The sequence below is a fragment of the Fukomys damarensis genome, unplaced genomic scaffold (genome assembly GCF_012274545.1).
Source record: "Fukomys damarensis isolate Sample0158 unplaced genomic scaffold, DMR_v1.0_HiC HiC_scaffold_23, whole genome shotgun sequence".
Lineage (NCBI taxonomy): Eukaryota > Metazoa > Chordata > Mammalia > Rodentia > Bathyergidae > Fukomys > Fukomys damarensis.
In genome coordinates, this window is record NW_022900935.1 from 53,323,890 (window position 1) to 53,346,697 (window position 22,808).

Genomic DNA, 22,808 nt, shown 5'->3' on the forward strand with positions numbered 1-22,808 from the left:
ATAAACTACATCAGGAGACACGCTGGGTCAGGGGCTCCTTATTAGTGACGCTAAATTGAATCATTTTATGAGGCGGTAATTGCTGGCTCTGTCCAATTTATGATGACCCAGGGTGACACTGCGTGACAGTGTGAACAGTCCCACCCACTGGTCGTTAATTATTCTATGGGGGATCAGAGGCAAAAGGGTGATTTCCGGGCGCTGCCATCCCTTCTACGTGAGCTAGCTGCTGTCCTTTAGCAAAGGATGGCGTCCTCGTTACCCAGCAACAAGTATGGGTCATTCCTCTTAATTACAAATTGTTAGGGAGGGAGGTGGTATCCTGCTCTCCCCCAGCAGTGACAAATGACTTCTCTTGAGTGTCGGTGTGGGCAGGTGGGCTTTTTATTCATTCATTCATGGCTTACATCAACTGGAATTAGCTGCATGACCTTGGACCAGTGGCCCTTACCTCTCTGGGCTTCATGTTATTTACCTGCTCCACGACTGGATGATCGTGAAGCGTTTTTCCAGCACTCGAGCCTTGGGGCCTGGGTGACAGTCGCCTTCTCTCTGGGTTCCGTGTCCCCGTGGCTGGGTCGGGCCTGATCACACCACTCCCTTCTTGGCAGGTTTGTGGACTTCCACGCGGCCGCGTCCACCTGCTCACCCTCCCGCGCATCCCTGCTCACCGGCCGGCTGGGCCTTCGCAATGGAGTCACGCACAACTTCGAAGTCAGCTCGCTGGGGGGCCTCCCGCTCTCCGAAAGCACCTTGGCTGAGGTGCTGCAGCAGTCTGGCTATGTCACCGGCATCATAGGTAACACGGCACCTCCCGTCGCAGCCTTTACCTGGGTGCTGCTCTGCAGCGCCCCAGCAAGGTGCCACCCTCTGTGCCCTCTCTGCTTTCTTGTCCATTTCTTGCTGAATGAGGCAGGAATGCTTGCAGCTGTTATAACTGAAAAGAGCCTGCTGTGGGTTGCACACCAGGAATCTCGGCCCAAGCATCAGGCCAGCCTGGACAACTCAGTGAGACTCTGAGTGCAAATAAATCGAAAAGGGGGCTGGTGAGGATGTAGTTCAGCGTTAGTGCACATGCGTGGGAGACTCTGGGTTCATTCCCCAGTACCTCCCCAAAAGGAGTCAAAACGTATGGAGTGATTCCATACCTCCGTAACAACAACCTGTGCTGGAAGCCGTTGCTTTCATCAGCTGCATTGCTCAAAGTGCTTTGGGAGCCACATGCTTCCTCTCCTGTCTGCCACCCTTAGGATGTTGGCCATTGTCCACTGCCTCTTACCTCGTGGCTATGAGATAGCAGCTTCAGTACCCTGTACTCCTGGAACTTGGAAGGAGAGAGGGGAGGTGGTTGCGCTTTAATCAAGAATGGACTTGTCCTTTTTTTTTAATTTTTTTTTTTATCAAGAACGCAAATCTTTTCCCAGATTCTCTAGCACCCGCCAGAACTGCACTTAAAGCTGGGTCATAGGCCACTGGGCTGCATGGAAGGTAGGAGCCCGGAGGCAGGATTAGAATGCCTGGCTTGGCCTTGGGTGCCACAGCCCTCTACTCCCGAGAGCAAAGCCGAGGTTCTGCAGGCATCGTAAGTGGGGATGTGGGCAAGGGCAGCAGGACAGCAGCACTGGCCTCCGTGTCCAGTGACTGCCTTTTCTTTTAAATACCATCGAGGCACCTTGGATTCTGTATTTATTATGCGCCAGGCCCTGGGATAAGTATTTGCCATCAGAGTCTGAGGAGGCCTGGGAGATTATTATTCACCCAGCATATAGGCGAGAGCGGAGTTTTGGACCATGAAGGGACCTGCTCAGTGTCTCCTGGCCCCAGCCCAGGAGGCCAGGTCTGACATGTTTCCAGCTACCGCCTGGCCCTTGGGTTTTGCTTCCCACCATCTCCCTGCAGGTGCCGAGACACCCCAGATGTCCCAGCGGCATCCCCAAGCTGCCTGTGTTCCTTGGTCTGACTGTCAAAAAGCTGTGTCCCCTGGGATTCCTGCCTCCCTCCACCGTGGTGAAATGGCAACAACAGTTGACAGCAAGAGTCCCCGGGGCCATAGCCCTGGTTCCCGGAGTCTCCTGTGTTAACCTGTAAGAGGTTACTCTACCGAGACCACGGGCTGGTGCCTCTGGTGTTGGTCCAGCCTCCTTTTCAGGGTTCAAGAGCCCGACATCTTGCCAGATGTATATGACATGCATGTAATCCCAGCACTCTGGGTGTCTGAGGCAGGAAGATTGCAAGTTTGAACCCAGCCTGGCCAAATTGGTGTCTTAGCAAGACCTTGTCTCCAAAGAATAAAAAAAAGGATGGGCATGTATCTCAGTGCACAGACCCTGCCTATAATACCTGGTACCAGAACGCAAGCAAACAAACAAATCAACAAGCAAGCTTGACAGCCTTGCAGAAGAGCTCACACTGGAGAGAAATGTTCCTTGTCCCAGAAGGACAAGCCACAAGAAAACAGCAGGAAGGACCATTCAGGTCCAATCTCCTCTCGTTCCAATCCTTTTCTCCCCGTATCCTGAGGCATAATTATGTTAACAGCAGGAACACTAAGACACCAAGGTCCCTGGGGGGGGGGGCTGTCCTTCCTAGACTCCTTACCTGCATTCATTTACCTCAAAGCCCAGTGGGATCCCAGGAAGCCTGGCTGTGACTCCTGCTTGGGCCCCAGACACCCAGTGAGGGGCTGATTGCAGGGATTAGCTACCCTCCCCAGCCCTCACTAGGGCTGTTGCGTGTCTGCAACCACATACACATGTTGAAATTATAAACTAAAGCACATACATAAGGAAAATTTATTTTTTTTCCTCATTGAGTTTATTGGTACATTTTAGGTATACATTCATGATTGGGATCTTGTACCTTTATAGGACAGGTCTTGGTTCTCATTTTTTCCTCTTATCCCTGCCCTCCCTTCACCCCTCCTCCCCTCATAAGGAAAATTTAAAAGGAATGTTGAGTCCGTTTACGCCTCTGACACTTTCTTTTTTTTTTTTTTTTTCTTCAGTAATTTTGCTTCTAATGTTGGTCAGTATTTCTGTGTTCCTGCCTACTTGTGCACATACTGTCTGGCCCTGCTTTTTCTCCCTTCCCATTATGCTGTCTTTCCATGTAATTTTGCATGATTTTTGTATATTTACTGCAATTGTTGTAATTTTAAGCAGTGAATCTTAGTTTTAATTTACTCTTACATTTTCATGCAATAATTGATCTGAGCATTCGATAATAACACTTAATCCATTTCCCTCAATTTTTTGTTAAGAATACTTTAGAAATTCAGGGAACAGGTGTAAGAAGGGGATAATGGAGTCTACAGATGTTTTATGCAGATTCACTGATTGTTAAGTATTTTTGCTGCCTGCATTTGTCTTTTTTTTTCTTCTCTTTTTTTTTTTTTTAGCACCAGGGATGAAATCAGGGCTTTCCACTGAACTACATCTCCCCTCCCCTTTCAAACAGGGTCTCACTGGGTTGCCCAAGCTGGCCTCCAACTTCTGATCCTCCTGCCTCAGCCTCGTGTTTAGCTGGGCTTGCAGGCCTGCACCACCACACCCAATGGTGTTTGTTTTTAAACATAGTTGGGTACTATTTATCGAGGCCACATCAAAGGATTTCCTTAGCCACACTCCTGGGCTGCCCATGAACGTCTCTCCTTCCTGTTTGTCAAATGCCACCACTGTTCAGATCTTTGCATCACGTTTGTTTCTTTGCCCTCTTCCCCTGGGAGCCATTTCCCTGGGGTCCACTCCTCAGCACAAAGTGAACCGAGCAGAAGTTCCAAGGTTGTCGGAGTTTGGTCACACACTGCCCAATTATTCCCCAGACCGAATGAACTTACAGACCAAGGAGCAGCAGGTGGCTTTGTGGCCGTTTGCCACCCAGTGGGTGTCTCAGCACTGGAACTGCAGGGAGAAGGCCGTGTCTCCCCGGCCTCTGCAGCTGCTGACATTGCTTAGAGAGGAAGATGATGAAACGAAGCGGGAGACTGTGGTGTGGCGCACCTGCATCCTGGGCCAGCTGCACCTTGCAGGAGTGCATGGGCTATGTGGGGTGCTATGGCTGCTGAGCCCACGTCGAGGGCAGAGCTCAGCCAGTTGGCATCCCTGGGCTCCTGGGGACAGCGTGTGCTCCCCTGTCTCTGTGGCTTCCTGCGTGGGCCCGAGTCATCCTTGCTTGCATTCTGTCTCCCTGCAGACTCCTCTGGGCCCACCGAGCGAGGTGCGGCTTCCTTGCAGCACCAGCTGTTTCTCTTTACTTGTCCTCGGTGGAGGGTGAAGCCCACAGTGACTTGAGCATGTAATCAGCTCCTGGGAGGTCCTGAGGGTTTCCAGGGGGATTCCGCCCAACATATCTCTGTTTTGTTTTTCCACAGGCAAATGGCATCTCGGGCACCATGGCTCTTATCACCCCAACTTCCGTGGTAAGAGTTCTATAGGGGCCTTGTTACGTGGGCAACAGAAAGGGACCCCCTTTGAGCCACCCCAGCCCCAGAGAGATGGCCCTTTGTGCACAGGGTCCCTGGGGTACAACTTGGGGTGCCAGAGTGCCCCTCTCACTGACCTCTTCCTTGCTGCCCGGCTGTCGAGGTCCCTTCCAGTCCCTTGTCATCCCCTAGTTCTTTACACCTTAGGGACATTTGGCCCCACGAGGTCGCAGCACAACTCACCTGGAAAGAAGTCAGCTCTGACGGCTTTGCTAAAAGAGGGCTCCAGCCATGGACCCAACAGGGCTGCTGCCCCTCGGCCTCTGCCTGCGGTGGCAGGCTTCCTCAGACCTCTCGCTCTCGGCCTGGGAGAGGAGGCCAAGGTCCAGCTGCCAGAGCTAATTCTCTGGAAGTAATTTGCTGACTGACAGTTTCCCCAAGTATCTTATTCACCAAAACACTAACGTGTGTTCAAAGCTGTAGTTGAACTTTTCCATTTCATATAGGAGCCTGTCCTGGGAGTTTACTATAATCTGCTCTGCTTTCATGGCTTTTCACCTTGCCCTGGTCTTACGACTGAATCCCTTTTATCTCCTGCCATTTTATAAACAAATAGGTGGCCCTTTCCTTTACTGTGGTTTTCTGACTATTTTGCAGATTTCTCCTTTCCCCTGCCCTATCTCTCCCCATCTTTGAGGAAAGGGGCTGCATTGCCCTGCCCCAGAAGTGGCAGAAGGCATGTATCTCCATGATCTTCCACATGTGCTATTTATTTATTTTTGAGACAGCTTCTTGTTCTTTAGTTCAGCCTGGCCTCGAACTCCACATTTTCCTGCCTCAGCCTCCTAAGTGCTAGGGCTACAAGCATGCACCACTACTCTCAACCCCAAGTGTTTTTAGAAGTGGCAGATGGAGGAAGTAAAGACCTGACTTCTCCACTAACTGAAACTTACTCCAGAGCTTACTTTTCCTTCTTTGGTCTTTAGTTTTCACAATTGACACCTTGAGTGCCTTATTTCTGGAGTCATGTGCTGAAGAAGGGTACCTCTTGCTGAATGGTGTCCCGATAGATTTGTGATGGCTGCCTTGGTAGTGGGAACTGGCAAGAGACAGCACCTCCTGCGTGTTCACTCTTCCTGGATCAGACAGTCCCACAATGCCTTGAGGCTTGGGCATGTTTGATTCCTACCCCTCACTCCCATTCCCTCTGGGACCCTGTCCATGTACGGTGTCCTGTTCCCTCCTTCCCCAGGGAGCCCTTCCAGAGATCACGTGAGACACAGTCACAGTGCTTGTCTGCATCCAGTCTCCTCTACCTGTAGTTGTTTCTCAGACCAGGGCTCCAGGGAACACAACTCTGGGTCTGAGGACACCTGTGGTCTAGACCAGGGGTTGGTAGAGATCTGTGGGCCAAAGGCATTAAGCTGTCTTATTGATTTGTTTGTTTTTGCTGCACTGGGGATTGAACTCAAGGCCTTCACACTGAGCTGCTTTCCCAGACCTCTTCTGATGCTTTTAATATTTGAGTCAAAATCTTGCTAAATCACTAAGTTGCCAGACTGGGCTTGAGCTTGCAATCCTCCTGCCTTGGCCTTGTAGAGTACTGGACGTATAGGCATGCACTATCATGCCGTGAGCCACCTGTTTCTGTAAATAAACTTTTATTAGAAAATAGCCATGCTCATACACGTACCCATTTTCTATAGGTGATGTGTGCTATAGTAGCAGAGTTGAGAAGCCCCAGTAAAAACTGTCTGGACCATAAAGGCTGAAATACTTGCTATCTGGCTGTGGTCTAGATTCATTCTGACACCAAATGCAGTAACAGGTCGGACTATGTCATTACCTATGGCATACCCAAATCTATTTGTACAAACCAGGTTAGCAAGGAGCTTTCCATTTTCTTTCCAGTATTGGTGACTTTACTACACCATCTGTTACATTAATGAGCATCTAGTACCCCAACCCAAAGAGCAGACATTACTGGAGAAGACCTGTGTCACCATGCTGATAGGAAGTCCCCAGGGTGTGCCAGGAATACGAAAGGGTTGGAGGTGAGGGCAGCAGGTTGTGGCAAGGAGGAAGGTTCTGTAGGAAACTGAATGGACTGGGCAGTGCTGATACAGCTCCTCTGGTGAGAGACACAGAGCATGGAATTGAGGCAGAGCCACCTTCCAGAGATGAGAGGCATGCGGAAACCAGAGCTCACTCTGCTCCTGAGGGAAATGTGCTCAGAGCAGGAGAGAGGCACCGAGGGGTGGGAGATGAGGCTGAAAAGGCAGCTGTCCTCATCTGCAGGGCCTGGAGCTGGGGGCTGGGGGTAGAGAACCTTCTTTGGGAGATTTGAATTCTGTCTGCCTTGAGGGAGAGGAGGGCTGAAACTCTCTTCTGGATGACCGAGGAAGCTCCTTTCTGCAGAAGTTGTGAATGAATTCTGGTTGCCTCTGTGACTAAATCCTTTAAAGAAAAGCTTGTGTTGGGGAAGAGACAGACGAGGAGGATGTCGGAAACCCAAGGAATTCAGATCCCAGCCCTCGCGCGCTTCCCCTCTCCCCTCCACTCCACCACTCCAAGCTCAAATCCCGCTTGCCTTCCAGGTCCCACCGATCCTTACTGTTACACGGTAGGTGTTCAGTAATCCTCTCCATTTCTTCCCAATCTGGGTCACTTCTAATCACAAGATATTGTTCAGATCGAGTCTTACAGCCAGAACCCAGAAACGTGATTTTCTTCTCACACTTCAAAGGGATATTAATCAAATCCTCTGTTAATTACATCCTCCAGAGAACTGCAGTATTAGATCATGGGAAATTAAATTTTTGTCATAGGTGGAAGAAGGCAGGCCCATGAGCAGTGGCCACTTGGGTTGTTAAACAGTCGCTTCTTTTCCAGGTTTCGATTACTACTTTGGGATCCCGTACAGCCATGACATGGGCTGTACTGACACCCCAGGCTACAACCACCCTCCCTGCCCAGCGTGCCCACCAGCGGGTGGCCCACTGAGGTAAATCTGTCGGAGGCATTGGCCATGGGCCCCAGGACAGGAGTACTGCTAAGGCTGTGGTCTGTCCGCAGGAAGTGGGAGATACAGATATAGGGGACAGTTAAGACAGTGAACAAGACAGTGTCGTCCAGTATAGTTGTACACGTGTTATTTGCACTCTGATGCAAAGTCGAGAGCTAAACATTGTTTCTGTTGGAATTTTCCAGGGTCCTCGAATTGTTCAGCCCTTACCTGGCCCAGATCCCGAACAGCAGTGTTCCTTTTGGGGTCCTCTCCTCCAAGAAAGACAGCATTTTGACATTGGGACAGCATGCAGGGACTAAATAGGTTGTTTTCAAAACATTCAATGAAATGAGAAAATGCTCACTTAACAGTAAGTGAAACAGCAGGGAGCAAGTCATCGGTGGGCTCTTCGGAGCTGTGTGTACTGTGTCCATATCTTCAAAGCATTAGCAAGACAGGCTCCAAGGAGATGTGTGCCCGAATGCTAACAAACGTTCACTGCGGTTCTGGGACTAAGGGGCTTTCATTTTCTTCTTACTGTATTTCCTGAATGTTCTGCAAAGGGCTTGCATTGGAATTGTGATCAGAAGAAGGCAATAAGATTGATGTAGTTAATAAAACAGCACAGAGCCTGCGCTTATTTCTAAGGCCACAGCTATGTGGGCTGCTTGGGGAAATGGGAGTCCGAGGTGGCTCATTAAGAACTCAGTAGTTGTACAGTAATGGCAGTTTATGGAGAAATTCTTACATTCTAGGCCATCCCTACACTTATCTGTAACCCACATGACTGACCACAGTGTGAAGCAGGTATGTACATGATTTTACCTGTAAGAAAGTTGACTGTGCCCGGGTCGCATTGGAGCTAGGAATCCACACTCCAGTCTCCTCTGCACTTGCTTCTCAAAGTGTGGCCATTGGGCCAGCATCGTGGATATGACTGAGGGTCCTTAGATGCAGAAATTCAGACCCTACCCTAGACCTGCATTTTGGATGTCCAGATGATGTGTGCACATTAGTGTGAGAAGCAAGGTGTCCGGTGACCTTGCTGCCCTCCTGACCAAGTGAAATCATACCCTGCTATTTCACGGTAGGATTCATGCCCCCACCGCCCCATTTTTTGGTGCTAGAGATTGAAAAGCTAGTCTCTGTTATCTATGTTAAAATCACATAGAGTAAAAACCAGGCATGGTGGAGCACGTCTGCAATCTCAGCATTCAGGAGGATGAGGCAGGAGGATACTCGTGAGTTCAAGGCCAGCCTGTGCTACATAGTGAGTTCAAGGCCATCCTGCATTACAAAGCAAGACTGTCTCAAAAAAAAAAATCAAATAAAAAAAGATTGGCTTGCGAGGAGAGAGATGAAGAGACTATACATGATGGTGGAATTGCAGTGAGATAGTAAAAAGCTGAAAACACAAATCTGGATTTAGCATCATGATGCCCAGCATGGTGATAACATTTTTTGTTTCTTTTTAAAAATGTCATCCTTGGCAATTATTTGCCCCTCTGACCTTATCTCATAAACATCTATAGTGGGATGTGTGCACCTGTAGGTGTAACAGGGAATTTCAGATACTTCGCAGTCCTTTCTCCGTGGCGGAGGGCGTTTTATCTTAATTGTCCTGTTAGGACATACCTGAGATGATCAACAAGTATGGCGGATACTTTAGAAACTACTACAGTAAAAGACACATGACGCTCAAAATGTTCCCCTTCCCTCTGCACCCTCTTTTCGTTCTGGCCACTTTCTGAAGCACTTCTGGGAAGTTCTCTTTAGTGTCTTTAGTTGTGTTTTTGTGGCTGCCTCAGTGCCCGGAATTGATTCCAAGTGTTTGCCTATCACGGCCATGTTGATTTTGGGGAAGAAGCCAGCAGTTGCACGGTGCCAGATGCAGTGCACGCGGCAGACGGGGGACACATCCAACGCTTACCCGAGCCTGCCTTTCTGTTGGACGGCACCCTGAAGAAACATGCGCTGTACTTTTTTTTTTTTTTAATCGTACCTCCTGAGGACCTGAGAGAGGCCTCCAGGAACTGCTTCAGAAAATGGCAAGAATTGCTGGGTTCAGTGTGTTTGAAGTGAGGGTGAGTATTCTGAGGGGGGAGTTAAGTGGCAGTGTGTCTTTTACTGTAATAAACGCTTTCGATTTAAAAGTTCACCGTGTATCTCAGTCACACCGAAGTAACACCGCCTGCCTGAAAGGCTGCCCACGACCTGCCGCCTCTCTTCACCATTCTCGTGCTGTCACCTTGTCCTCTGGCGACCAGCGCAGGGAGATTATTTACTAAAGTGCTAGTGTGCCGAGCAGCGTGCAAAGCACTGACCGTCTGTTAGCTTCCTTTGTCCTGCGGGCAGCCCCTGGCTACAGAAGGAAAACTTGGGCTCGGAGCGTTTATGTCCCTCCTGCAAGATCATGACCGGTACCTCGGCCCCACTGAGGGGCAGCCACGTGTCAGATCCAGTCAGTCTTAACACCAAGGGCTGAGTTTGTTTTTGCTAGTTGTTTGGCTCGACTTCTACTTTTTTCCCCATTAATCTCCAGATATCTCCACACACGGTTCAAAATTTAAAATTTCCCAGGCTGTCCTAGATATTCCATCCTGTTGTCAGACTTTGTATCAGCTGCAGTCCTGATTGTGGACTCAGGAAAGAACCAAGTCTTGCCAACTTTGGCAGGAGGCTGTCGACCAGGTGGACAGCAGAGAAAGCCAGCGAAGGGGCTGCTGCTTGGCCCTGAGGCTCTACTGGAAATAAGCCAGCCGCTGCATGCCTCAGTGTATCTCCCTGGAGAATGGGGGTAGTGATACAGTTCCCAGCTGGTAACGAGCCTCAGTGAGCTTTCCAGGGTGGCTTGTCCAAGGGTAATAAACATCTATTCAAACACTTTGAAGGCATGACTGACTGGCAAAATCCTTTGGAGCCAGGCTGCTAAGGCTTTTACATTTACATGCGTTGCTGCATCGAAGCCTTCTGTTCTATTCCACGATTGTATAGGTGCCGGAAATGAATGTGCCACTCTCTGTGGTTTTCTACAGGAAACACGAGAGGGACTGTTACGTGGACGTGGCCCTTCCTCTCTATGAAAACCTCCGCATCGTGGAGCAGCCTGTGAACCTGAGCAGCCTTGCAGGGAAGTATGCTGAGAAGGTAGCGCAGTTCATCCAGCAGGCAAGGTGAGGGGGCCCTGCGGCTTCCCACCCTCCACCCACACTAGCCTTGGCCCCTTCAAGATCATGGCAGAGTCTGGTTGCTCCACAAAGAAGGACACATGCCTATCTCCTGTAAATAAAGCTGGAAACCAGCCCCCTTCCCTGCCCCCTGTCTGTAGCCCTTGGTTAGAAGTTCCCCAGGCATGTGCCTGATGTCCCCAGGGACTTACCATGTCCTGCTTTGAAAGTGCCCCAGAGTCATAATCATTCTGTCCTCTCCCACTAGAAAATAAGCTCCTTGAGGGCAGGGCCTGCCTACTATTGGGGCACTCAAGGCATTTGTTGAATTTGCTAGATGACAGGGCATATTAGGTTCCTTTTGCTTCTATAACAAATAGTCACTGATTCAGTGGCTAAAACAACAGAAATCCATTCTCCTATAGGTCTGGAGGGCAGATGTCCAAATTGAGCTTTAGGAGGTTAAAAATCAAGATGTTAGTAGGTTTTCTTTCTTTCTGGAGTCTGCCATGCAGAATTGTTCCTTGCCTTTTCTAGCTTCTGGTGGCAGTTGGGATTGTTTGGATTATGGCCACACCAGTCTAACTTCTGCTTTTCCTTTTCCCTTGCTATTTCCACATCCATAGTATAATTCTCGCCCGTTGCCATTGTCTTCGTTGTGTTCCTCCTCCTCACCGCCCCCTTTCCTAGGATGCTGGCCTCAAACTGGAAATGCTGCCTCAGCGTCCCAAACAGCTGGGATTATTAATGTGCACTGTGGTGCTTGGTTTCCTTCTGCATCTTTAAGAACACCTGTGATTGTTAGGGTGTGATGTGATAGGGTTAATCAGGATAATTCAAGATAATCGCCTTATCGTAGTATTCTTAACATAATTATACCTGTGCAGCTTCATTTTTCATGTAAACAAAGATGCCCAGATTCCAGGACTTAGGTTTTTTTGGGGCCATTATTCAGTCTACCACCTCTACCACACCACCCGCTTTACCACACAAGGGTCACATATCCAAGCATCTTAAAGAGAGAAGCAGGCCGAGTGTGAGGTGCTAAGGAGTACTGGGTCCACGAGTGAACTTGTAAGCATCCCCCCATCTAGGTGGCTGCGGCCTAGCCCCAGCTACTTGTTTCTTCTTGCTGGGAATGTGAGCCTGGAATGTCAGATATTTTCATATTCCAAGAGAGACTGGATACCTGGCTCTTATGTGAGATCTCCTGATCTTTAAATGTCGAGAAACTACTAATTAAAAATTTAAAAAGCAAAAAAAACCAAAAAAAACCCCCCAAAAAAACAAAAAACCCAAACCGAAAAACAAAACAAAAACACCCCAAACATCCCCACGTGCCTCTAACCAGTCCTGGGGTGTCAGAGCTGCTGCTTCACAGCCTCGTCAGGACAGAGCAGAGAGGGACCCAGTGTGTGCTCCTCTGATCCTGCTCCCAAGATTGTGAGTTCCCCAAGGGCGGTAGAATGGTTTTGTTAGGCCCATAACCCTGGCCTACATGAACAGGAACAGTTGTGCTGCGTGGCTGTCTACCTGTGCAGAATTAAGAAAGGACTCCACTTGTGAATAAGGGATCTGACCAGCTCCTCGAACGGTCAACAGTGCCTCCCTCCGTGCTTGACCAGGCTGTGTTTTTGTAGAGGGTCCAGCAAGGAAGAGAGGCAGCAATGTGGGAAACCTGGTGAGCCTGTGTTCTTGACAAAAAAACCCACTCCTTATAGTCTTAATCCCGGGGCAGCCCCCAAGGGCTTTTGAGGTTGCATCTGAATGGTTCCTTAGGACTTTTTTGGTTTGTTTTTTTGTCAGTTTTTCTCAGTTTGTGGGTATGAGAAGGCAGAGCTTCTTCTCCCATCTAGTGGGCTGAAAATCTCCCAGCTCTGAGCTCTGAGGCACATTCAGGTTCTCATGCCCCAGGGCAGGAGGATGCTGCAGGGCTGGTGGGGACAGCCTCCTCCTGCTTTCTCTGTGCCTCAGAGAACACAAGCTTCCGAGGGGAGGGCTGGAGGCTGAGTAGGGACTGGGGACTGTGGAATGCCTGCTCCGCAGGGGATCTGGTGTGTGAATCAGGTGAGACAAATCAATAAACATTCTACGTGGCAAATGAAAAAGGCAAAGAGATAACCTTATTAGTGAAGTAAAAGTCACGGATCCTGTTGGCTTTTCACTTGACGGAGCATAGTATTCAGGCACGCAGATCTCTTCCGGAATGGATGACAGTTCACTGGTGACTTTCTCAGCTTCGGCAGAAAAGGCCTGCGCTCCTTCCTCCTCCAGGCCCCGCTGCAACCTTGAGCCCCTCCTTCCACTTGGGCCTGTTTGCCAAAACTCCCAGGTCTTTCTGGAGTGTGGCTTCCTACTCTTCCTGGACAAGCAAGCTCCCCCTCCCCCGGACTTCCTGGAAAGTTTTTATATGGGCCTTTGCTTGAGTTTTCACCTTTAATCTAGCAATGCTTCTAAAAGCAGTGCTTCCAAAACGCCCCCTGAAGTGGGGTTTTAAGGCAGTGTTGGTGGCTTTTGAGCTGAGTTCAAGATTCGATCAGGTGTACCTGGGGGTGGAAAGCCAGGGATGCTGCTGTGGAAAGCAGCAGTGTGTCCGGGCGCTGGAAGGCAGAAAGGGGCGGGGGGCCTGGCAAGCTAATGGAGAGGAAGCATCGTGGAGGGGTAGGAGGGCCAGAGTGGAGGAGACCCCGTGGCAAGGCCATGGAAGCAGGTTGAGGTGTTTGGGCCGACCCCGGGGGCTGTAGTGGGTTCTAGAAGGGTGTCACAATGCCGGGGTCCAGAGGGAGAGGGAGGAAAGGGGGGCCACGGGACTATTTCAGCATCAATTCTAGATGCCTCTCTCTGGCCAGCAGCCGTGGGGGACCTTCTGGAAAGTGAGGTACCCCTTGCCTGCATTTCTGACCAGATGTTTTTCCTGGGCTTGGCTGACCCTGGGCCTTGAACTTCAGCACGCGTCTTGGCCTTGCTTCATCCCCTCTGCCAGGATGACCCTCAGCACCTTGTTTTTCTCCTTCTGCTCACCACTCTGGTTTTGACACCCAAATCATGTGTTCCCTTTAGAAATTTACGAGAACAGAGATAAGCAAACAATAACAACAACAAAAACCCCATGGCCCTGAATTCCACACCCCACAGATAGCTCCTCTTAGCAGATCTGAACGTGTCCCTCCAGCCCCACTTTCGGCTGGTGCAGAAGCATATTTCACCTAGCTTTCTTAAGGTATAATTGAAGTGGGCGTATGTTTAAAAACGTAAGTGGATATACGCTGTCTTATGATCAGCATTTTTTTCAGCCCCAAACACCAGGCCTCCCCAACTCTGTTTTGCATTCAGCACAAGCACCCAGAATGAAGATGTGCTTTGGGGTACAGATGCCCCCTGGGTACTGTGCATGGTGTCGTCATCATAAATCCCAGCCTGGCTTCAGGATGCAGGGAAAGGGTATATCTTTGCCAACCATTCATCTTAATCGCTGCTAGCAAGTATTATCCCTAATTATTAATTAGAAAGGTACCATTTATTAAAGGTACCATTTATCAGATACTTATGACTCTCAACTTGGAGGTCAGCTTGTCCCATTTTACAGATGACAGAGGCTAAGTTCATTGCCCAGGGTTACACAGCCGCCACGTAACACATCCTGGGATTTGCGAAGCCGAGCGAGGAGAATGAACGCTCCCATAGCCTTTGGGCTGGAGTGGGATGGTTCCACTCTTCTGCTTTCTGTCTCTGAATTTAGTGACTCCGGGACCTCATACAAGTAGTCACGTGATTTGTTATCTGGTGACTGGACTTAGCATGATGTCCGCGAGGTTTATCTGTGCCCTAGCACGTGAGGCCCAGATGTAAATTTTAAACTGTACTTAAGTTTTGTTCATTTAACCCAAAAAACTCCATGACCCTGTGGTTACTGCCTTGGACAACACAGCTCTGGAAATGTGATGTGGAAACTGGGTTAATATGACTGGTGACCTTGTTTTTTTCTTTTGTTGGTTGGTTGGTTTTTTTAACTAGCATATTCTTGCCATATGTAATGATCACATTCATCATGTGGAATTTGTACTCATCCATAATATGTCTTAATTCCCCCTTTTCCCTCCGTTCCCCATCCCCTCCCTTCTTCCCTTCCTTCCCTACCATTTATAAAGCTTTGTTTCCAGTTTTTCCCTTCCATTCTCTTTTTAAAAACCCCTCCCCCCATCCCCTTTCCCATTTGAACGTGTTCTTCTTCCTAATTCCCAATGTCTGTCCTCCGTTTTGCACCTTATTTTGGTGTCCCGGGGTTTATACCTGTCAAAGAGGACTGAGGACAAGCACCATCCCAATCAGTGGCCCCCGGAGCAGGGTCAGGGGGCTCTCTGGCGTGGCCTTCTACGGAGCAGAGGCTGCCAGGTGGTGAAGCAGGGTGAGGGGTGGAGAAAGTGGAGTCTCCTGTGAGCTGGTATCAAAGGGCCCACTGCTGTGGCCACCCTGTGAATGAACACGACTGAGCTCACGAGCTGCCTCGTGCTAAGTCCTCTAAGACTCCCTCCTGTGGAGATGGCCGGTGGGCAGGGGCAGCTACCAAGGTCCCTGCAGCTGCTCTCACCTGGCGGTGGGGTAGGGTCCAGAGAGCTTTCCAAATGGTACCAGAGGCCATGGGCATTTCTGGGAGGCCACCCCAGCTCCCTCCAAGTGTTTTGTTTTGTACTTTCCCATTGAATCAGGATCAGTATAGAGGTGGCCAGATGCCTGGGCCTCTGACAGAGCCTTGATCTCAATTTCCCCCGGCAGTCATGTGCATCCTTGGGATTTCCTGTGGTCAGCCAGAATAGAAACTCATCTCCTAGAACAGACACCATGGTCTGGATGCCCAGACTCCAGTGCAGCAGCCAAGAACAAGGGCTTTGTTCTCGCCAGATCGGCGTTTGGGTCCAGACTCCATCACTTACTGGTTGTGTAACATGGAACGAGTCCTTTAATTCCCTTAAGCTTCCAATTCATTGTCTGCAAAAGGGAATTTGGGGCTTATTAGGATGAATTTAGGCAACACAAGTCCCCTGTCATAACTCTCAGTAAATGTTAAAGGACAGTAACTATTATTCTGATTTTTCACTGGCTGACCAGATGATTTCCACATTCCCTTGGAAGGTTGTAGGTAAACGTATCCTTGTGAGCCCAGGCAGACTCTTTGGGAATTTCCCTGAAGTCACGGAGCAGCCCCGGGGGCCCTGGACAAGCTGGGTCAGTCTCCTGCAGAGTGACCGCTTGGCTCTCTCATTTGTTTCAGTGCCAGCAGAAGACCCTTCCTACTCTACGTGGCCCTGGCCCACATGCACGTACCCATATCGGCAACCCCGCTATTGCCAAACCCACGAGGGCAAAGGCCATACCAAGCAGGCCTTCGGGAGATGGACAGTCTGGTGGGTCAGATCAAGGACAAAGTTGACAGCACAGCAAAAGAACACACGTTCATCTGGTTTGCAGGTAAAGTAGTCAGAGCCACGTTTACGAGCTCAACCAGTGGATAAACTTGCACACGCCCCTGTGAAGAGCACAGCCTGACCCGGTGGCCTTCTTTATGGAATGGGTGCTAGCTTTGAACTTGGGCTCGAATGCCGAGTATGTGTCAATTTGGCACTCCAAGGCCGAGCCCCTGGAACGGTTTGTACTGACAGAGCATGCACCTTGCTGGCCCCGTGCATATGATTCAGGCTCCTAGACATCGCTTTTAGTCAAAAGTAAATTACTTTGATGTTGTGAATTTGTGTGTGTGTGTGTGTGTGTGTGTGTGCAATTCTAGGATTTTCTCTTAGCCTTCCTCCCTGGCACCAAAGACATCCATTGCCACTGGTCACTAGGTCATGTCTTTTGGTTGAATGGCCCTGGTATCTGAGCAAGTGACCCCTTTAAAAGGCCCACACGTGCACTCTGTGTCCCGGGTCCCTGTCTGGAACAAGGGCAATGATTCAAAGCACTGGATTTGAATCCATACTGTACTATTGGGAGAATTACACTGATCCTCTAATCCTTAAAAAGTTGAGCTACAGAGCTGGGGATTTAGCTCAGTGGTTCTGTGGCCTGCTTCACAAGTGCAAGGTCCTGAGTTCAATCCCCGGTACCAAAAAAAAGAAAAAGAGTTGAGCTACTGGTAGGCTCTACTCCATAGCATGTTGGAAGATCAGGAGATGTACAAGGTGAATAACAGATGCTCAGTGTATAGTTGCTGGGCTCTAGTTGCTGATGGCGATGGTAATGGAATTGATAAAACAATATAAACAAGGTAAAGGAATGCAAGGGCAGAGGCTCAGGATGGGGCCAATTGGAGCAGGAAAAGCCCTAGTAGGGCCTAATAGACTCAGGCTCATGTCAAGGGAACTTCACAGCTAGGGCTTGTGCTTCCTTTTATAAATATTTATTCAGTACAATCCCCTGCTGTGCACAGGGATATGGGGCCCGAGAGGGTGAGTTGGTGAAAGAGTTCCCCAGGGCGGTGACGATTACATGTTGTTTTCTCTGATTTCTAGGAGACAATGGCCCGTGGGCTCAGAAGTGCGAACTGGCAGGCAGCGTGGGTCCTTTCACTGGATTGTGGCAGACACGTCAAGGTAGAGGGCTCCTCTGGGGCTGGCTGGCAATCCCACTTGCAGGACCTGAGACCTGAGCCCTGGCTGGGTCATGGGATTTGCCTCCAGAAAGGCTAAGGCATATCCTAGCATTTAGGGCATCGTTGTGAACCGGTGCATGGTGGCTCCTTCTTTGGGGAAGAAGAAACAAGTGGGAGGGGTTTTCTCCCCACTAGATCGAAACCTCCCACAGCTGCTTCAGGCTCTCTTTAAACCTTTAGCCTTCAGGCAGCTCCCATCTGCTCTGGGGAAGTTCCCCAGAAGAAGCTCACTTTCTGGAGAGCAGCCATCCCGGGGACAATATGGCAGATGGCTCAAAGGCCTGAAAACCATGCATACCTCTTGATGAACCCATTCCTCCTACAAGCATCTGTCTTATAATGAAGAAATAATGAGCCAAGTGCACTGTGATGTATATAAATGAATGTTCACGGCACTAGACTTTTTTTTTTTTTTTGGTACCAGGGATCAAATTCAGGTCCTTGCGCTTGCAAGGCAGGCAGCGGAACCACTGAGCTAAATCCCCAGGCCTTGTTTTTGTTATTTTGAAACAACTATCCAGAAAGAGGGGAGTGCTAAAAGAAATTATAATGTATCCATTTAAAGAAATACCAAAGAATCAATAAATGCTGTACATTTACTAACTTGGAAACATTTATGTTAAATACTTTTCCATGAATGAAGTGAGTCACAAAATAGTATGTGAGGTATAATTTTATTGCATTAAAGTAAGCTTATGTATTCTCAGAAAAATCTTGATCGAGGTAGCAAAATGTACAGAAGATTAGCAATAATTACTTCTGGGGGGGACATGGAGGGCTTAATTGTGATTTTTTTTTTAACCCATACAACAGGTATTGTTTCATAAAAGTTAAAATAAGGACTTGGAGTGGCTCAGTGGTAGAGTGCTTGGCTAGCATGTGTGATACCCTGGGTTCATTCCCAGCACTGAAAAAAATAAAGAAAATAAAGATTAATTTAGAGAATGCTTTTGTCCAACAGATTCAGACAATAACTTGACATGATTGCCCTCACCAAAGCATGACTGCTTTAAATTTAAAACTTTAAATCTGGGGCTAGGTTTCCTCTGCCACCCAGCCTGCTGTTGAGGCATGGCCCCCAGCTGTACCCAGGTGGAAGAGACCCTGCATTTCACTATTAGTCTGGCCGGCTATTCATAATTACCAAGACGCAGAAGCTTTTGTGCCCCATGAGGAAAAGCTGATCATTTTTTTCTTTTCAGCTTCAGTCTGATCTCCCTTGGATCAGATCCCTTGGAAACTTTACAAGTGAGCGACTGTCAGACTTGGCCATGTCTTGTGTCTGAAAATTTGAGTCAGGGGTCAGGAGAACTAAACCTTTTCTCTTACCTGTAGTGCACTGGACCATTGTATGTCTTGGGGTGCTGGTGTTTCTCTCTTTCTATATCGATGCCTGTGGTTCCTTCCAGTTCAAGAATGCTATGTCCCATTTAGGATCAGCATTTAGTTCTGATGCCTAGAGAGAGCTGGGTCGGGAGAGGATGCTGGGAAGGATGGAGGTGGATGGAGAGTCATCTGATGCTTTCATAGAGGCACAGCTGGGAAGAATACAGTGTAACTGGGAGTGGTTTGTTGTGTGAGCTGGTTATAATTCCTTCTTTCTTTGCCTGGGACACTGTTGGGCCAGACTGTCATCGTCAGTGCTCTATTACAAAGCCTGGAAGACTCTAGAGTCAGAATCCTCCAGGTTAATAGTCTAGAGGTGTGAGGACTAAGGATATGGTGATAAAGATCTGTAAGTGGCTTCTTCATGGGACACTCTTGATTTCCTAGGAAGATTATTTGCTGATCTCTTGTCAGAGGACCAGCTTCTTTGTCTCTTTCCTCCTTATGAGGCAGTTTTGGCTTCGGTTCTAGGATGTGGACTAGGGCCCATTCTTCAAAGGGAAAAACTTCATGTAGTAAGACATACATGTCCTACCTTGGCAGCCTGTATCTCTCACTCCCTTCTTTCTTCTTATAAGCATTTGTTGAGCCCCTGTTGTTTACTGATCTTCTATACTAATCAGATTTCCCATTAATGGAGGAGAGGTTTAATTTGGCTCATGGTTTCAGGGGAATTTAGTATATGGCCTGAAGACTCTAAGGCAGGAATATCATGGTGGAAGGATGTGGTGAAGCAAGGCTGCTTAGCTTATGGCAGCCAAGAAGCAAAAGAGGAGAGCAGCACTAGAGAGGAAAGAGTGAAGGGCCAGTGACCCCAAGGTCACTCCTCCATGACCCACCCAGACACACCCAGAATGTGCTCCATCAATCCCTGCAGTATCTCTCAAGCCAATCAAGCTGACACAATCATGCCTAAGTGTCACATCCCACCCCTTTTCAACTTGACACTCAAACGGATCTCTTTAAATCATACCTAATCCCCAAATAAACAGTCATTCCACCTAACACAATACAACTATCTTGCATACAAGTGATAGCACAATAATCCTGTCACTAAAGTTGAAATCATTTCTGCCATTTTAATAGATCCAAGTTAATGTCTCTTCTGAGACTCAAGGCAAACTCTTACCTGTGAATCCTACAAAGGGAAAACCAAGATACACAATCCCAAGGTACGGTGGCACAGGGTAACCATTCCCATTCTAAAAGGGAGGAATAGGAGGTAGAAAAGAATTGGACCAAAACAAGATGAAAGCCCAGCAGGGTAGATATTAAGTGTTGTAGCTCCATGTCTGGAGGCACATGGTAATGAGATGTGAGTTCCAGAGGGGGTTAGGTGGCTTATCTAACCTCTCTCTTGGGCTGGCTCCATTGACAGCCTGTAGATTCTGTCAGCAGTCATTCCACATTCCTGGAATTTCCAAACAGGTGGGTTCTCTACATACTTATGACTTCATTACCATAGCTTCATGCACTGCTCTCTTAAGGCTCCTTGCCTGGCCTCCCAGGCCCTCCTTGCAGTGTATGTGGAAGCCTCCCAGATCCCACAGCTTTTGCATTCTTCATGCCAGTAAAACTAGCATCACATACATAATGCCAAAGTCTGCTTTCAGCAGGAGCAGTAGCAAGGCCTTCTGCGACCATGGTTGCAGTGGTCCTTCAGTGAGTGGATTTCTGAGCATTGTGAAATTAATCCTGGGGAGCCCATTCCCTAGGAGGTACTTTTTGAGCAGGAGTCCCAAGGACTCTCTTCTCAGTGAAAGATTTATACTTTTGCACCCTGGAGCCTGTGATAGGTGAATTGCTGATTTCTCAGATGCCCTCAAGGTATGTTTCTTCTTGTTCCTGTGCAGAGTACTTGGTTTCTTTTTAATGGGGCTAATCTCTTCAGCAATCACTGACCTGAATTTTACATGTGGTTCCTTTGCGCCCAACATTTAAATTTTACAAATTTTTCTTTTCTGCTTTTTGCTCCTGATTCTTACTATAAATCTGGCTAAAAGCAGTCAGAAATACCCATGCCATAACCCGAATATTGAACTATTTTGAAATTTTATCTACCCACTCAATTAGTTCACTGCACTTAATCTCAGGCTCCCACAGAATTTCAGGACATGGGCAAAGTTAATCCAAATTTCTACCACAGAATAACACACATGGCCTCTAATCCTGTTTCAGTGGAGTTCTCATTTAAAACCTTGTGAGCCTGGCCTTTGCTGTCTACATTTCTATCAGCATTCTGATCTTCTGAGCTCTGACCATAATCACCCATAAGGATCTGTTCACTGCACTCTAAGGCTTCTCTGGTTCGCAGCTGCACTCTAAGGCTTCTCTGGTTCGCAGCTCCATACCTTTCCAAACTCCTTTTGTAAATGCTAACTACAAACCTTCCAAAGGCCTCTAAACTACATGCTCAGAGAAAATCACAGGAAAGACCCCACTTCTATGGTACCAATTTTCTGTATTAGTCAGCTTTCCCATTGTTGGGATACAATACCTAATAACTTAAAAGAGGAGGGTTTATTTGACTTATGGTTCTGGGGATTCACTCCATGGTCAGCTGGCTCCAAGGCAGAAACACTGTGATGGAACAATGCTTAGTTTATGGTGGCTGGGAAACAGAGCATGGGAGCAGCTCCACAGAAGGAGGCAAGGGACCAGATATAGTACCAAAGGTTACTCTTCTGTGATTCCCACCAGACATACCCAGAAGGCACTCTACCAGTCACCTGGGTGTCTCCCAAGGCATTCTGTTTGACACAAATTTAACCTTTACATCTTCCTACTGTAAGCACCTGCTATGTACCAGCAAATATGCTCAGTGCTGGAGATCCAAAGATTAGTGAAGCCCCTGACCTAAGTGAACAATTACCTAAAAAGTATTTCTCAGACTTTTATGTATTAATAGCCCCCTGGAGATCTTGCCAAAGGGCAGTTGTGACCCAAGATGTCTGGGTTAGCATTGGAAATTATGCACTTCTGTGACACTTCTAGATCAATGGTGGTGAATCTATGGCACATGTGCCACAATGGGCTGTTTATCATCATTAAAAGCTCTAAAAGTTTTGCCATTATTGTTTTAGGTGATGTGGACATGGCTTGTCTACAGAATATATTTTGAGAATCACCACTCTATATCATCAGGTCTGTACCATATGAGTCTAGAGGCATCTGAGTCTAGAACTTTCAGCTACAGATCCGTGATTATCAAAGCATGATCCGTAAACCAGCATGGTTAGTATGACCCAAGAACTTGTTAGTAATACAAATTCTTCCATGGAGCAAACTGTTTTAACAAGTCCTCTGGGTGATGTTGATACAGTTTCTAGTTTGACAATACCTATCTAGAGTGAAACTTTCAACATGCCACCCACCACATATGCCTATTTAAATTAAAATTAATGCAAATTAAATTGAAGTTCAAGTTCTTGGCCATACTAGCCACATCTCAGGGGCTTAGTAGCCGTATATGGCTAGTTACTTTCCTTTGGTGCTTTTATGCTTTTAACTTTTGAAGAATGAGTAGAAGAAAGCTGGGATTTTGTATGGAGGGGATCCGGGGCAGAGGTGGGAAGACCAAGAGGAAGGATCTACTCTCTGGAGCTGCCTAGCTGACTGTGCCTCTGGAGCTTGTGACCAGGTCGAATAGAAACAGACAGGGCCAATACTTGAAATTCTTTTAGGTGAATGATTCTGGTAAATTCTAAAGAAATGTGATAGGAAGAAAAGGTGCAAAGGGAAAGGGGAAAAGAAAGAGGGGAATTAATATGAGAAGAAAAAACTGGAAACAAAGTCTTTGTAGATAGGGAGGGGTGGAGGGATTGAAGGGAGGGCAGGGGAATGGGGAAAAAATGAGAACCAAGATGGATTATGTAAAGGTGCAAATTTCCAATGATGAGTGTCATTATATTGTATACCTTAAATATACCAATAAAATAAAATAAAAAAAGAAATGTGGACTCATGGAAGAGTTATAAGAGAGGACATTATTTACATTCTAAAATTGAGGTGAAATTCACATCCTATAAAATTATCCACTTTAAATCATATAATTCAGTGATGTTTAGCACAAGCACAATGTCATGCAACTGCCACCTCTGTTTCGGTCCAAGACGTTTTTATTACCCCTAAGAGGCAAACACTTGCTCTCCGTTTCCCAGCCCCTGTTCATCACATTATTCC

The 22,808-nt window shown here is 47.9% G+C and overlaps 1 protein-coding gene across 4 annotated transcripts in view; it reads left to right on the plus strand.

The window, feature by feature from the left end:
- Positions 1–22,808, plus strand: part of Arsg (arylsulfatase G) — a 117,953-nt gene that overhangs the window by 64,377 nt on the left and 30,768 nt on the right. For 3 of the 4 annotated variants that reach the window (XM_010616829.3, XM_010616831.3, XM_010616830.2), the window contains exons 3-8: positions 612–799; positions 4,370–4,417; positions 7,313–7,424; positions 10,463–10,600; positions 15,864–16,060; positions 17,101–17,181. In XM_010616829.3, coding sequence (XP_010615131.1) covers positions 612–799; positions 4,370–4,417; positions 7,313–7,424; positions 10,463–10,600; positions 15,864–16,060; positions 17,101–17,181 — 764 coding nt within the window. The remainder of the gene's footprint in view (positions 1–611; positions 800–4,369; positions 4,418–7,312; positions 7,425–10,462; positions 10,601–15,863; positions 16,061–17,100; positions 17,182–22,808) is intronic. The other variant, XM_010616832.3, reaches the window with a different exon arrangement.